At 35.5% G+C, this 17,224-nt stretch overlaps 1 protein-coding gene across 1 annotated transcript in view; it reads left to right on the top strand.

The window, feature by feature from the left end:
• The window catches only part of LOC129245077 (regulator of G-protein signaling 17), a 46,220-nt gene that overhangs the window by 25,807 nt on the left and 3,189 nt on the right, over positions 1–17,224 (top strand). The window contains exons 3-5 of the mRNA XM_054883046.1: positions 9,168–9,248; positions 9,335–9,396; positions 16,514–16,802. Of these exons, the coding sequence (XP_054739021.1) occupies positions 9,168–9,248; positions 9,335–9,396; positions 16,514–16,802 (432 nt within the window). The remainder of the gene's footprint in view (positions 1–9,167; positions 9,249–9,334; positions 9,397–16,513; positions 16,803–17,224) is intronic.

Raw genomic sequence — 17,224 nt, 5'->3', positions numbered from 1 at the left:
ATTACCCCGTATTAAAGCACTTATCAACAGCTTTCATTTGATATCCATATTGTACAAACACATTCTAGGGTCCACGTTTTGGTCTCTATCTCGAGACCCCAGTCACGGAGCGGCATGAAAAATACTCTGTACTAAAGCATTCACCAACAGCTTCCATTTGATACCCATATTGTACATACACATCCGAAGGTTACCCGGGTCAACGTTTTGACCTATATCTCGAGACCCTATCTACCAATAGGTATTCAAACTATACGGAAATCATCTTCAATACCTACTTAACAATGTGCGTAAGTTTGGTTTAATTCGGTTCAAAGACACGGCGGGTCCACGTTTTGGCATATATTTCGAGACCCTAGTCATCAATAGGTATGAAAATTACCCCGTATTAAAGCACTTATCAACAGCTTTCATTTGATATCCATATTGTACAAACACATTCTAGGGTCCACGTTTTGGTCTCTATCTCGAGACCCTAGTCACGGAGCGGATGGAAATACTCTGAACTAAAGCATTCACCAACAGCTTCCATTTGATACCCATATTGTACATACACATCCGAAGGTTACCCGGGTCAACGTTTTGACCTATATCTCGAGACCCTATCTACCAATAGGTATTCAAACTATACGGAAATCATCTTCAATACCCACTTAACAATGTGCGTAAGTTTGGTTTAATTCGGTTCAAAGACACGGCGGGTCCACGTTTTGGCATATATTTCGAGACCCTAGTCATCAATAGGTATGAAAATTACCCCGTATTAAAGCACTTATCAACAGCTTTCATTTGATATCCATATTGTACAAACACATTCTAGGGTCCACGTTTTGGTCTCTATCTCGAGACCCCAGTCACGGAGCGGCATGAAAAATACTCTGTACTAAAGCATTCACCAACAGCTTCCATTTGATACCCATATTGTACATACACATCCGAAGGTTACCCGGGTCAACGTTTTGACCTATATCTCGAGACCCTATCTACCAATAGGTATTCAAACTATACGGAAATCATCTTCAATACCTACTTAACAATGTGCGTAAGTTTGGTTTAATTCGGTTCAAAGACACGGCGGGTCCACGTTTTGGCATATATTTCGAGACCCTAGTCATCAATAGGTATGAAAATTACCCCGTATTAAAGCACTTATCAACAGCTTTCATTTGATATCCATATTGTACAAACACATTCTAGGGTCCACGTTTTGGTCTCTATCTCGAGACCCTAGTCACGGAGCGGATGGAAATACTCTGAACTAAAGCATTCACCAACAGCTTCCATTTGATACCCATATTGTACATACACATCCGAAGGTTACCCGGGTCAACGTTTTGACCTATATCTCGAGACCCTATCTACCAATAGGTATTCAAACTATACGGAAATCATCTTCAATACCTACTTAACAATGTGTGTAAGTTTGGTTTAATTCGGTGCAAAGACACGGCGGGTCCACGTTTTGGCATATATTTCCAGACCCTAGTCATCAATAGGTATGAAAATTACCCCGTATTAAAGCACTTATCAACAGCTTTCATTTGATACCCATATTGTACATACACATCCGAAGGTTACCCGGGTCCACGTTTTGACCTATATCTCGAGCCCTATTTTCAAAATAAAATATAATCCATGTTACTCGTGATGTAGCTTTCGAATGGTGAAAGAATTTTTAAAATCGGTCCAGTAGTTTTTGAGCCTATTCATTACAACCAAACAAACAAAGTTTTCCTCTTTATAATATTAGTATAGATATGGTAAATATTACCATACATTTTTTCCTTCAGATATAATAAAAAAATAATAATAATAACATTAAAACAACAGGTATTATTAACAAACTTGGTTTTATTTTAAATTCTTCAAGTAAATCAAATTAATAATAATCAATAAGAAGGCATATGCCAATACAAATACGTGAATTTATATATGTACATATGCGCATATACATACATATATACGCTCACTTAAGTAGGGGAGAGCAAGATGTCGAACGTTGCCGTTCGTTTGCTTTGTTTGCTTTGTCGTTCCTTCCGCGCTTTCGCTTGCAGTTCATTCAATGCAATGAGCAAGGTAACTACATATGAGCAAGGTAACACTAATATGAGCAAGGTAACACTAATGAGCAAGGTAACACTAAAGAGCAAGGTAACACTAATGAGCAAGGTAACTACATATGAGCAAGGTAACGACACATTTTTTCGTGCGTGCAGCCTGTTAAATCGAATTATAAGACGTTATCACGTCAAAAAAGTCGAATATTTGTAATGAAAATTGTTTGCTCGATACTTTAATATGCACTATATTTTTTCTTGATACTTATTCAGTACTCGATACTTTGTTGCAATACTCAAGCTATTAAAAGTACCGGTGTCAAGGCGGTATCGAATGACCGCTAGTTATGCCCAACATCGTATCTTAATTTGAGATTAGCAGTGCTCACTGTCCGGTTGCGTGCATGTGGTCTCAAAAAGTCTTGCTCCCACTGCAAATTGGACAGAAAAACTTGCTCATCCTGGTGTATATTCCTCAATAAAAGTTACTTTAAAATTACATAGTTTTCATGCACACCGCTGATTTTGCACAATCACCATTTGCAACAAGTAAAAGTGCACATGCGAACACTACGTGTACATATTTACATATATCTAATTAAATTGCCTAGCTTCAAATGAATGCATATATTTGAATACACAAATACATATACACATCTGAAAGTATAAATGTCCAGATGCTTGTTGTCAAACGTTCATAAATATTTACATATGCAAATAAATTTAGATCCCTCTCAAGTACTATGTCAATATTGTCCTTTGCACGTGCCAACTTGCAACAATAGCAACTACAAGAAATGAAACGGCAACAACAACAATAATGAAAACAACATGAGCGCTGTTGAGAAGCATAATGACACTGAAACACTTATGTATGGTCATATAAAAAATACAACTGTTGTTGGCAGTCAAGCACTCGTGAGTGAGCCTCATCCGCACTCAGTAAGCGAGTCCTAGGCAATGTCGAGTTGTCGCTTATTGTTAGCTTTTGTCAGAGACGCTTGGCTTAGCGGGCATTTTTGTATAGTCATCGTAGCAATCGTCGCACACGATGAGTATTTTGTGGTGATAGTTTGCTGTTGTTGTTGACATGAGAACACACTTTGGTGCGAGCCAATTCGGATGCGGCACACCATTTAACGCCACTACTAAGAGACCCATTGCGGACTGTTGCGGCCAAGTGGGCTACTTAGTATGCAGTTAAACCAACAAAACACTAAAATACTAAAATGCTCATGCACTCTATGCAAGGGGCTGACCTAGCTATGGGTTGGCTATGTGGGGTGGTGTTGGATTGTAATAATGTGAGGACGACAGGGCGTATAAGTAACATTTCGTAGAATTAATAATAGATTTTTCATTTTGGTGCGTGTGTGAGTGGTGGTCAAGGTTTGAAAAATGATTTCTTGTGCCTGGCGAGTGATTGCTGAGTGGAGGCTTAATGATTGCCAACAACAAAAGATTGCTTAGTAATAGTTTTGTGCATACACTTGACTGCAGGCGGGAGTGCTAATGTGGCAAATGATTGATGGACTTGAACAAAAAAAAGAAAAACAAGAAAACAAATGCAATGAAATGAAACGAAACGAAATGTTTTTTTAATTTTGTTACGTAAAAATCGAAGTGCATGAATATTTGGGTGGAAACGTGTTGGTAGTGTTGGTGGTACCTGTGGCAGACGTTATGAGTGAACGCTGGCGTCGTTTGCTAAGGAAATTGAAGCAAAGGTATGTATGAGCCGCAGGTGACAGGATGTCAAATAATGAAAATACTTATATTTTTGCGAAAATAAATTGTGAATTAACCAAAACTGTCAAAACACGCCTTCAATATGAATTTATTGCAAGTAAAATACACAAAATAAGAAAATATATCGAATTCTTCGCTACTGAATTTGTCTGATTGTTTCTGCTTATCGATTTTGGCTCAAATTACAAACTATACACTTTTCAGTAAGCGATACAAATCGATTGAATAATAGATAACAGCTTATCTAGAAAAACAAAAATAATGCAATATCTAAAGGATGTAATCGACTAAGTAGATAAATGCTGAAAAGCAAAACAAAATAGAAAACAAAAAAGAATTAAAATAAACAATATAAATAATATAAACAGAAATACGTACAGAAAAACGTGTAATGAAAGATAAGCATCTAAAAATAGACTTGAAATGCTACAATATAAAATAAAAAAAGGTATAATAAAATTTATTTTTACATGAAAAAGTGGGGGAAAAAATGAATTTAGTATTAAAATATTATATAATAAAAAATTAAATAAGTTAGTCTAACTAAATCGTCGGTATTATGCGAAAAGTGAGTTCCAACTACAAGTTTCATTTTAACAATAAACAATTGGAATTCTGCTCCCACCGCATGGCTGTTGCTGATGATGTTTCTGGTTTTTTTTCTCTTAATGCCCTCGTAAAGAATCCACTTTTCATTTCTCGTAATCAGCTTGTCCAAAAACGGCTCTACATTGTGTCTAAGATTTAATATGATCTCCAACAGTTGTATGATGAATGCCAAACCCTTCTGCAATTTCTCGACTTGTTGAATGTGGATTATTTTCCAACATGGATCGCAAAACATCATTAACACTTTCTTGGAGGCTTAGATTCTTGGAACGAAGTTTGTTAATGCCGCACATACATTTTTACATGCAACCGATGCTTTGCTTACTTTTTGCAATTCATACAAATTGCAATGCCGTAAATGCACTTTATCTACTGACATGGTTTTCGCTTGAAATACCACGAGTAAATGATGAACGGTAAAAAAGGTCTCATTTTATATAATACAGCTGGGAGAAAAAACAAAAAAAAAAAGAAAAATACCAATGACTCACTAGATAGATGTATTAAATATTATTAAATCACTCCGCAAAGCAAACTAAATGTGTGCATGAAAAGCATCACACTTTATCCGGAAAGCCCACTTTTTTCCATTTAGAAAGTATGTATGTAAGTAAAGTTTATATTTTGTCCGCCTATGAGGAGATCACGGCCGCTCATCAGAGGTTTTTGTTTGATTTGTTATGAGAAGAAATCTTAATGTCTTTTGGAAAAAGGTTCGCTTCCGTGCAATTGAGGTTTTTGTGCAAATTTTAGGAAAAATAACAGTCCGCATCCGATCAAGAGAGTGCCCACTTAACAAAGAGTAATTTGTTTCGAAATTTATACTTGAAACTGCATATAGGAAAAAGTGTCCTCCCAAGAGAGATGCCCGTCTAATATTGGTGTTCATTACGGGAGGTTCCACTGTATTAATTTGAGTTTGTGCTATCTGTACTTTAATTTTTTTCTAGATATGTTCGATTTTTCGAAAATCGTTTTCTCATACACAAATCTTTTACGATCTAAATCGAAGATTTTAATATTATCAAAAAACAAAAAACAAAAAAAAAAACGTTTCATTTTGCTTAAAAAAACTAATGATAGCAAAATGATATGTTCTGATCGGCTAGCGAGTTCTCCAGATATTGAAATTTTTTAAGACCTACTTCCTTTTCTTTAATTTAAAATCGTTACTTGATGGTACCTTGAAAACTATATGAAATTATGTAGACTTTCAGACTCATTGATCAGGTTTACATAGGAGTTGGATAGTCTGGTTCTTGGGATTTTGTTTTACTATAAACTAGTGCAATGATTAAGATTTCTTAGTTTGAGTATTTATAAAAATATTAATATAATTTAAAAAATGAATGAAAAACTTGAAAAATGTGTGCCTTACGGCACCAACAAAACTCAAACGATTTCAAAATAAAACAATAGAAGCTAGTTCATATAAACAAAAACTTTTTCGTTCGTAATAAAACCAGCGCGGCATATTGCAAAGTTGTTGTTTAGTTATTTTTTATTTTCTTTTACTCTCTTTATTTTTTACAAAAGTACAGCTTACACTAGGTGTAAGCCAAGGTGGTTTTTTGCTTGGACCAGAACATTTACAAATAATGAGTTCCGAATTTTCAGTGCCTATTTCGCAGAAACGACAGGTGATGGGGTCAAAGAGACAAATTTTATTTAAGTGATATCTCAGGCTGATATCTCAGGCTACAGTGGCCTGTAAAGTAACCAGTTAAAAGTCTTAAGACTACTCTGCTGAGAGAAAGTAGCTCATCAGAAATTTTTCTGACCTGCGTTAGGAAGTGTTTTGCTTGTCACTGATCGATACAGTTTCGCCAGTGTTCAATAAATTGTTTCACTTCTCACTCCGTGAAAAACTCGTCAATGTGGTCCTTTGTAAGTACACAGAAAGGCTGAGGGACAATTAGAGGCACGTTTGCCTCTTTTTTAGCTAGATGATCTGCTGTTTCGTGTGCTGGAATGCAACCTAATAATACTGCGTTGATGTTCCCTAATATGTTGAAAAGGTTCAGTCAGTCATAAACCATTCTTAAGGTGGTTATAATTGATACAAGAGGTTGCAAAGCCGCCTGCCATACTGCCTGAAAGTATGTAAATTTGAGTTCCTCTCATTTTTCTACGGAGACATTCTCACCCACATATCTCCATGGCATGTATTTCTGCCTGGAAGATTGTTAGTTAAAGCCCATTGGAATCGATTTTTTGAATTTAGACCCTTTGATTCCCGCTCTTGTTCATGTTCTTATTTCGACCATTTTGTTATCCAGGTTTGAAGGTGATAGAATTATTTTCTTAGGCCATGTTTATTTCGATCAAATACCAAAGAAAGTGTGTAAGCACCAAATATATATTGTATATAAATACCAAGATTAGAACAAAAAAAAAAAAAATAATAACTGATAACAACTGGCTTACCGTGGCCTTAAACGAAGTGAAATTACTAAATATTTTACCGATAGGCATATAATGAATCGGTGAACTGGCTATTGGCTACGGCTATTGGGAAGCACCCCATGACAGATTTTCTGTATATTTTTGACGCCTTTAAGCAAGATAAACGTAAGCTGCTCAACCTCTGGCCGAAGTTTTTCGATGGCGAATTGTACAAAGATGTGCTTCTAAGAGTTCCTAACAGGGCATGGGGTAATGAGAATCCGTCTTCATCTGGAACTAATACTAGTTTATTTTTTGTAAATAGCCTGGCTTCCCTTTGCAATATTTGGATTTTAATATTTTCACTTTTATGATTTTTTCAAGCGATAGCGAGCGACGAGAGCTGCTAAAAACTATATTTGTCTGGAAGCATTTAATGAGTATTAGTAAGACCGTGTTCATACATAGTAATATTTGTTGCTTCAATTCGTTATTTGTGATGGTTGTGCTTTGTCTAAATCTTTTGTATTCTTGTTCTTCTCAAAGTTCTTTTTGACTGTAGACCAAAAACTAACATTTGCCAGAAGAGTGAGCACAACTCTCGAAGAGAATTCGCAAGGTGAAGCAACTAAATTCTCCCTGTATGAGCGCGGGCTAATGAAACTCTCTTGAAAGAGAGTTGGCAGCATTGGAAATAGTTACACCATTTATGTTTATAAAGTATAGCCATACTCACTATGCACATGCAAATTTTTCGTTAAGTGAGTCGAGCAGAGAGATAGCAAGCATTGAAGTGGCGAATAGAGGAGGCCAAATATTAAGTAAAATATTAATATTAAACAAAAAATTACATAAAGGATGTTTTTTTTTTTTTAATTCAGAGAAAGGAACAAAAATCAATTTCTTTCCGTATATTTTTGGGTTATTCGGAAGAACTCCCATTATTTATAGAGCATTGTTTCATTTACGTGGTTGCCTCGCATGGATTCGTTGTTGTGCATCCTTTTAATCCAGTTTTCCAAGATCTTGGTGACTGTTCCTGTCTGTATCTCATGACTGGCTTGCTCGATATTACCGTTAAGGGCCTGAGTCGTTAATAGATTGTTCGCATAATATCGGTCCTGCATGGCACTCTACAAAAAAATAGTCTAGAGGCGTCAACTAGCGACTCCGGGCCACTGAGAAGAAAATGCGCTTCGTCAGAAAAGATCATTTTGACATATTTTCAATGTTTGGGCTACACAAAATTCAGTTAGAAAATAAGTTTGAAACATTCTCCAACCGTATTCAGGCGTAAAGTATTTCCGCGGATATGTGATATTGACCTCTGTCCAGATTTCCAGCGGGAGGGACATCTCAGAGAGTGTGAAAACAACATTTCTTAAAAAGAAAACATTATATGGACCGCCCTGTATATTCTAGATATATATTAATTATGACTCCTTTAATGCTGGAGTTTGTATTGTCACATGAACACTTACTACCTTGAGAAAGTCTGATAGTGAAGAATAGCCAGCTCACTTACGCTCGCTAATTAATTTTTCAAAAAAGTAAAAATTGATTTACAAAATATTGTAGTAACCGTTAATATGTGATAGAAATATGGCTTGAAAAAATAATATAATTGAATTCAACATAAGATCCTTCTGTAACAAGGTTTCTTTGAGTATTTCTATATGACTACGACGTGCACGGGATGAAATTTAAAATTATGCCACATTTGTTTCATTCGCACGCCAACCAAAGCAAAATAAAAAATTTAAATAAATAAATCAGAAATACGTGGAAATACACTTCCACATGCAATTTACTTTCTTATATATGTATATATAGTACATTCATACATACATATGTACATAAATTAAAAAAAAAAAAAAAAACATTTATTATTTTCTTTTGCTTGTGGGGTATTCGCGTGTATTCTGGAAATGAATGGGTACGTGTGCGCTTATCGTGGATTTGGTAGCTCTCTCCCAAACAGTGGGGTAATTACATCTATACATAAACTCATAAATGCATACATGCTCTGCTGGCCCTTTCGGCTGCTCTTCTTCACCCAATTCTAATTAAGTTCACAATGAATTTACACAACAGTCAGTCACCGCGCACGATATCTGTGATTTAGTTTTATGCTAAATAGTTAAACAGCTGGTCGCACACGGCATGAACACTTTTATGCAGGAGAAATTGTTGACTTTGTACGTAGAAGTAATTGTATAAGTACAGTACGTACTATACTTGAATATGCGGGTGTATGTACTACACCTAATAGATTACTTTGTAAATAATTGTGGTGTTTATAAGGAAAATATTTTATAAGAAAATGCGTTGGTTTAATTTTGTGCAATTTCTATTTCTATCTTCCAGTTTGGCAATAAAAAACGCGGAAGACAATGCACCAACAAGACGCGATCCAGCGAGCGTGGATCTGCTGCTGGATGGTGAACAGTGAGTATATTGCAAATAAAAACATAATTCATCTTTTCTTCGTGCGACCAATAATTTATGTACGTTTAATTTTATTTACTTTACAGGCCTAGTCTGGATGAGATAAGAAGCTGGGGCAAAAACTTCGATTTGTTAATGAAAAATGCGAGTAAGTAGATAGTTGATAAAATATTGAAGTGAACTATCGAAATTTAGTCAGTAAAAAAAGTATCGTAGTGATAGCTTTGTGAGACTTTGCTTTATTGTGGTGTAACGTTAATGCGTCTTTTTTTCACAAATCTGTCTTTTTGGACGATTTTGTTCTCTCTAAAGGTACAAAACGTCTACAAGTAGATACAACTTTTTATTTACCGCCTTGTTATTTTTTTATTTTTTAATTTGTACAAACCCTTTGAACGGGTTTTTGAAATGATAAATTTCTTCCACTTTCTTGATGGAATCTATTTGTGTTTGTGCGAAAAGTTAGAGCCGGTATTCATGGTTATTTCTATCGTTAACTTTAGATTACTCAAGAAATCCAAGGTAGAAGTCTATGAAAAATAGTCCTAGAAGTTTTGATTAGTAAAATTTTCAGAATAGTGCGGTATTTGTTTGAAATTAAATGAAATTTATTCTAAAGTTTAAGATTTTAACTAAATATAGGACTCTTCATTGGCAAAGTTATCTCGCATGTTTCACGAGTGTGAACCCTCGAAAGTTTCTTCCAAAGTGAAAGCAAAGTCTGCTTGACCACATCAACGCTCTGAATTTTTTATTGTTGAAATTAGTCCAAAATACTCTATAGCGACCATGCAATCAGAATAAAAGGTAAAACAACCCATATGTACACTCACGGGCAAAAAAGAAGTTGCGCGACATTTTTACCAGTTTGGATTATTTTAATGTTTTTATGTAGAAAACAAATTTTTTTTATGCAAGTGTAACTCTTTACACAAAAAAATCATACAAATCATTTTCCGAAATTTTTACAAAAATTATAAAAACTCGGTAAAAATCCACCAAAATTTCAAACTTTTTAATCAGAATCTTTAGAATAATTTTTGGCATGCAATTTAACAGCCATTTTAATTTTAGTATAATAAACCCCAAGTTCTAAGTAGGTACAAAATATAGTCAAGTCTTAAAAATTCTTTTGCCACACAAAGTACGTTCAACAATTGGTTTTATTTGGAAGAAAATGGAAAAATTATTATTGTATGGGAAAAATATTCTTAAAATTCTAATTTAAAAGTTCGAAATTTTTGTGAAAATTTGGCAAGTTTTCTTAATTTTCATAATTTTTACATTGAGTCATACGGGATTTATTTGTGTAATGAGTCAAACTGTTATTAAAAAATCAATAGGCCCTACATAAACAAAAGTAAAATAGCCAAAACTGATAAAAATGTCAGACATATATTTTATTGCCCATGCCTGTATTTCTTTTCCAAGCTTTCACGGCTGTGAGAGCCTTCTGGAAATGTGACACTCTATAACCGAAAGTCTTGGTTTTCAAAGTTTTAGGTAACCTTTTAAAACATTTTCGTAGTAAGCATTTCAATTGATATATCGTGATCTCAAAGTACCCACAATAATTGAAGAAATAAGAAAATATGCCATAACACACGACTCTAATCGCACACAAGCCTCTTGTAATAGAAATCATTGCAATCCCATAACCTTCATCAGACTCAAGAGAAAGTCTACAAAATACCTCATTTGATAATTAATTAGTCTAAATTATTAGGTATGGAAATAAGTTTCTGTCCTTTCTTAGCCAAAATTACGAATTAGTTAAACAATTCAATAATACCTGATATTATGTGAAGTATGTGAAGAAAAATTCGAGTTAATTTGACTTGATCCATTCATTCATTGCGCCCATTTGTGATGCTCTCGTAAGAAGTGAATCGCTTTCCAATAAGGGCTAACTGCATTGATCGAAATTGATGGTTATCCGAAGAGAGCTCGATTCAAACGCATTAGCTGCAGGCGGTAACGATCGCCAGTAATGGTTTAAGGAGTTCACAATAGATGACACCCTTCTCATCGCACTAGATGCACAACATAACCTTTTTTTCGCTGTCGATGGACCTGGTTCACCTGGCAGGCTCCTACTTTTTCGAGCTTTAGGGTTATTATAATACATCCATTTTTCATCGCCAGTGACGAAGCGATACAGAAAACTTTTTCTTTTCTGCCGTTAAAGACGCATCTCACAAGTCACCAAACGTCTCTCGATATCCTCTCCTTCAATTGTTGTGGCACCCAGTCACCTGCTTTCTGGTCTATTCCCATCGCGTGCAAATGTTTACCGACGGTTGATTTGTCAACATCCAACTATAATTGTTGGAGTTGAGAATCTTTGAATTTTTTTGGTGCCCCATCGCGATTTTTACCACTCACGTCGAAATTGCCATTGCCACTTTGGAAGCGTCGAAACCACTCTTTACAAGTTGTATTTGGTGGAGCGGGATTACCGTAAATATTGATCAATGTACGACACGGTTCAGCTGCACTTTTCTTTTTTCAAACGAATGTCAACTAGTGCGATCGGGACCTCACATATACGATGTGTGTTCAAAAAGTATCGCGAATTTTGAATTTTCGCAGGTTACGTATATTCGTATTTCGATTTTTTTGTGGCAGTATGTTGGTACTCATGTCTCTCATTCATGCTGACGAGTCATTTTCAATGTTCAGTTCATTGTTGACAGCTGCTTTGTTTGCACGTGTTTCGGTTCGTCGTCGATTTTTACCTATCCAAAAAGATGGGTCAAAAACCCTGCATCAAATTTTGTGTGAAAAACGCGCGGATTCATTCCAAATGTTGACTGTGTCATAAGGAGAAGCTACTTTGGACCAAAGCAGCGTTTATCGGTGGCACAAAATGTTCTCAGAAGGCCGAGATATGAACGACGAAAGGCGTGCCGGACGCCCGAGCACTTCAACAACAGACGAAACAATTGATGAAGTGAAGAAAATGGTATTGGCCAACCGTCGAATCACCGTTAGAGAAGTTTCTGAGGACCCAGACATATCGATTGGCTCGTGCCATTTGATTTTTTTCAATGATTTGGGTATGAAAGGGGTCGCCGCAAAATTCGTACCAAAACTGCTCAATTTCAACCAAAAGTAGCATCGCATGAACATTGCTAATAAGATGTTGGACTCTGTCCGCGACGACCCAAATTTGCTCCAGAGGGTCATAACTGGTGACGAATCGTGGGTTTATAGTTATGACGTGAAAACTAAAGCTCACTTATCTAAATGGAAGCTGACCGAAAAAAGCGCGCCAAGTTCGGTCGGATGTAAAAGTTTTACTTACCGTTTTCTTCGATTACAGGGGCGTTGTGCATCATGAGTTCTTTCCACAGGATGAGGGTCAATAAGGAATATTACCTGCAAGTTATGTGCAATTTGCGCAAAGCAATCCGCTAGAAATGCCCGAATTTGTGGAAGAACAAAAATTGGCTCGTGCCTCACGATAACGCCCCTGCTCACACATCGTTGCTGGTGCGCGACTTTTTTCTTGTTCCCGAAGCTGAAGAGGTTATGAAAGGACGACGCTACACTACGATTGATGAGATAAAGACGACATCGAAGGAGGAGCTGAACAAGATAAAAAAAAAATATTTTTTGAAGTGCTTCGAAGATTGCAAAAAACTTTGGCACAAGCGCATAATATCTCATAGGAATTACTTTGAAGGGGACAAAATATATATTAATGAATAAATAAATCATTTTTGAAAAAACACAAAATTCGCGATACTTTTTGAACACACCTTGTACACCTTCAAATCACCAGTATATTGCTATAACGACATACAAATAGTATCAGCATCGACACGAGGGCGGACACTTATTCCCATACCCAATATTAAAAAATACCTGCCGGTTAAGTCGGCTTAAAACTGTTGGTCCCTCTATTTGTGGAACAACATCAAGAAGCACACCACAAATAGGAGGAGGAGCTCGGCCAATCACCCAAATAGGGGTATATAAATTATATATATAAATTATTATTTATCACAAAATTAGTAAATGGTTGCACTCTTGAATGAATTAAATAGCTTTAAGTAAAAATATTGCTTAATGTTTAGAAAGCAAATCGCAATAAAGAAATGGATTTATAAATTTTTAGAAAATTCATTTAGTACATATCGAAGTGTTTTTATATCATTGAAATGCTAAGTTGTGAAAGAATCTTAGAAAACGCTATTCTTCTAAAACTCGTCTACGAGCCTAGGACATTTTCGTAAAGTTTACTACTTGGAACAATAAATTTGGAATCTATAAATGTAGTATTACTTTTGAAAGTATATAGGTGGTCTTTATAAACTAAAATTTGTTAGAACTGGTACACTATAAAAAAATATAAAATTACTACCTTTAAATAAAACTGGCATTAAATAATAAAAGGCTATGTACATCCATGCCCAGGCTAAGTCCAGTGTGAAAAACTTAGATTCTAGAAAAACTTGTAATCAGTACTTACGCGCATCTTCGAGTCAATGCAGAAAAACAGATTATTAAGCAGAGCTATTTTAACGGGATATTGATTTTAATACCCTGAACTATACTCCGTTGCAAAATTATAAAAGCACAGCCTATTGAGAAGTGTTGGCTTTTAATTTTTTGTATTGTTTGTACCTCAATTAATTTTTTGTTATATAAATAGTTCATTCGATAACAGATACCATATTATGCGAAGTTTCAAACTTGGCACATACTTTATAAAAACTCAAAAAAATTTTTATTAGCCAAAAAAAATTGCATGTATTGGTTATAGGTATGCAAAAAATGCGCAACATTTCGGCGAAATTGAAAAGAGAAATCAATGCGCATCTTACGCCACATGAAACTTGTACTTTGTTATAGTAAAATTTAATGGGCTGTAAAACTGCGTACCAATTTTTGTTTAATTCGGAGTAAAAAGTTTAAAATTCTGTCGATTTTTTATAAATCTTGTACAAAGTACAGTTTAGGGTATTAATATCAATATGCAGTCAAGGTAGTGCTGTAAAAAATAATGTTTTTGTTTTTAAATCCCAGAGTTGTGTTATCAATTGGCCTTGGAGATTCGATCTAAATACCAACCTATCGGCAACATTGATTCTATCCAAATATTTACAACTCTAGGGTTGTAACTTCTTTCGGTACTTCGAGGCTCCATCCTTTTATATGCATCACAGTTTTTAAATATTTCACGATGCATTTAAAAAAAGCGAAATTCAAAAACCGAATGTATTCTGACTTATTTTGTTATTGCTGCAGCTAATTTTTTGGCTGAACTTGCCTTTAACATCGTTGGTGATCTATGCACGCAGATACTTCACCAGCAGGTTGAGTTAATCTTCGATCAAACAGCCATGGCGTATAAGTAACAGTCAAAAGTAGCACAATTCATACTCTTATCTATGTATCCACCAACAAAATATCACTAAAACTAGAATAATACTCAAACACGTCACGTGTAATTATTGGTAAACTATTAGATATCTAACCAAAAACCATAACCATCCGTGACCTTAAAAGTCAATAAGGTCACTGTTCAATGTTCCCAACAATCTCGAAATGTCATTTTTATATTTATTGCTACATGCATGTACATGGCTGCGAAAGGCTCGACATTGATTGGAAATGCAAATAGTCACAATAATAATATGCGAGCAATAATAGATAAAACCAGAAATATGTAAACGAGTGGGAAAAATTAGAAGAATGAGAAGAGTACAAGTAACCCGTCTCACGATGGGCCAATACCCAAACAATCACCTGCCTTTATTGCCTTTGGCAAACTCTATGCTAGGATTATATGAGACCTATAATTTCTCTTGAAGCTGTCAACGGGTTTAAGGCATTAATTCAATAGTAACAACAAATTTCCGATAAATGGTTTGCCTCAATAGTAAATTATTTGTGGTGTTGGTTGGTTAGTTGGTTGCTAGTTTATTTGCTCGATGATTACCCGCCTACTTGCCTAGCCGTGTGTAAATCAAATTTGGTGACATTTGGAGAAGTTTCGTTGACATTTGTGTTTACCTTGGTTGTCAACTGGCTTTTACAATTATTCCCAAGAATATGACAAAGTTGCTTCTTCGGTGGCATGGGTCTTGAAATACATAAATAAAACGCCAGAAATTGCGTGAGTAGCGGCATGCTTTCATATTATATATACGAGTATGTATGTACGTATCCATATATCACATATTTAGTCAGCGAGCAACCGCGGTTGAGTGAGTTGTATACTTCTTGCATTTATGCATGCTTACTACATACACACATATGTACATACATGCATAGTTTTTATTTATTTAGATATATTTACTTTTCCTTTATGGCGCGCACCAGTAGCGCTTCACTAGTATGCCAAAATTAAGCAGTAAAACACAGCATGGACACGCAATGCCACTTTCTTTCAACAGTTGCATTACCATAGCATATTACCTGCCTCATACTTTTCCGCCTTCTTTTATCAAACTCGATTTGCGTGTTCAGCTGCCACGGGAATGTAACCGCAATTAATTTCTTTACCACTCATTCCCCACCAAACAGTGAATTAAATAATTTGCTGCACTTACCTGGAACTGAATACACTTTATTTATGATCCTTTTTTCTATTAGTGGCATTCTCTGTGTGTCTCATTGTTGGGTGCAGAAAAATACGTGAGATGAGTAACGTTCGTTAGTAAAGGCAACTGCCGCATAAAATGTTTTGTTTTCTTAATGCACACATTGTGCTTGTTTTCAGTCAACAGTTGCTCAGTTTTTTCAGTAAAATATCTATTATAATTTATTTAATATTTTGTTTTTATTTGGTTATTACTTTATATGTATATTATTTGTATGCACATAAAATACTTAAAACAAAAATACGCACACATTTTTGTTTGAATGATGTAACCACAAAACTATTTTACTCAGATACGAGTTTAATCAACTCAAACATTTATAAATTCTAAAATAATTTGTAAAACGGTGTAATTGCTTTAAAGGCTGCCTGACTATCTATATAAGTATCACAAGTTAGGTATGCTGCCTTTCCAAATGCAAAAAGCTTTGGAATACACTGGAAGCTTTTATGACTTCCTTAGGTCTAACTATTTTATATCCCAAGAGAAGTTCCACTGTGCCTCTAAAAATTCCTGGCACCTTCGGTAACTTATATGTTCATGTAAATTGGAAGTCTATTAATTTCTAAGTTAGAATTTTAAATTATATTTTTTTTGTGACTTATTTTGTACACCTAAGCAATGTTTACATTAATGTGTTTACTTTTTCAGCTGGTCGTAAAGTGTTTCGTGACTTCCTACGCAGCGAATTCAGCGAAGAGAATATTCTGTTTTGGCTCGCCTGCGAAGAGCTGAAAAAGGAGAGCAGTCCCGAAGCAATCGAAGAGAAGGCGCGCCTCATTTACGAGGATTACATTTCGATATTGTCGCCACGCGAAGTGTCGTTAGATTCGCGCGTGCGTGAGATAGTCAATCGTAATATGGTCGAGCCGACACCGAATACCTTCGACGAGGCGCAAATACAAATCTATACGCTCATGCACCGAGACTCATATCCAAGGTGAGTGAATTATGAGTTACATTGTCGTTTAAAGTACAAAACCGCGTAACGGATATAGGTGCCACAAATGAGTTTTGCTTACCGGTGGCTCGTTTCTCATTAAATAAATAATTGCCTTTCAAAAGCCGCACTGAGATGTTGTTTTAAAATAAAACATGTAAAATTTAGATTCTTTTAGGTTTCGCTATTAACATTCAAAATACTGCTCTTAACAAGTATTTGTTAAAAGTGACATCATTTAAACGCCCATCATAAGCACGTCTACCGGTAAACTCTGCCGAACAGTCATCTCATGAATGCTTGAATTTGAATTTGAATTTGAAAAGGTCGAGCACCAGGAGATTTGGTGGCTCGTAAAACATTCAGGCTAAAGAGCCCATTGTATTTAAAGCTCTGGAAAGGGGGTAGATAGTCAAAGAGGG

This window comes from Anastrepha obliqua, chromosome 4 (genome assembly GCF_027943255.1).
Source record: "Anastrepha obliqua isolate idAnaObli1 chromosome 4, idAnaObli1_1.0, whole genome shotgun sequence".
NCBI lineage: Eukaryota > Metazoa > Arthropoda > Insecta > Diptera > Tephritidae > Anastrepha > Anastrepha obliqua.
Note: the sequence above shows the minus strand (reverse complement) of the source record. Positions and strands in the feature narration are given on the sequence as shown.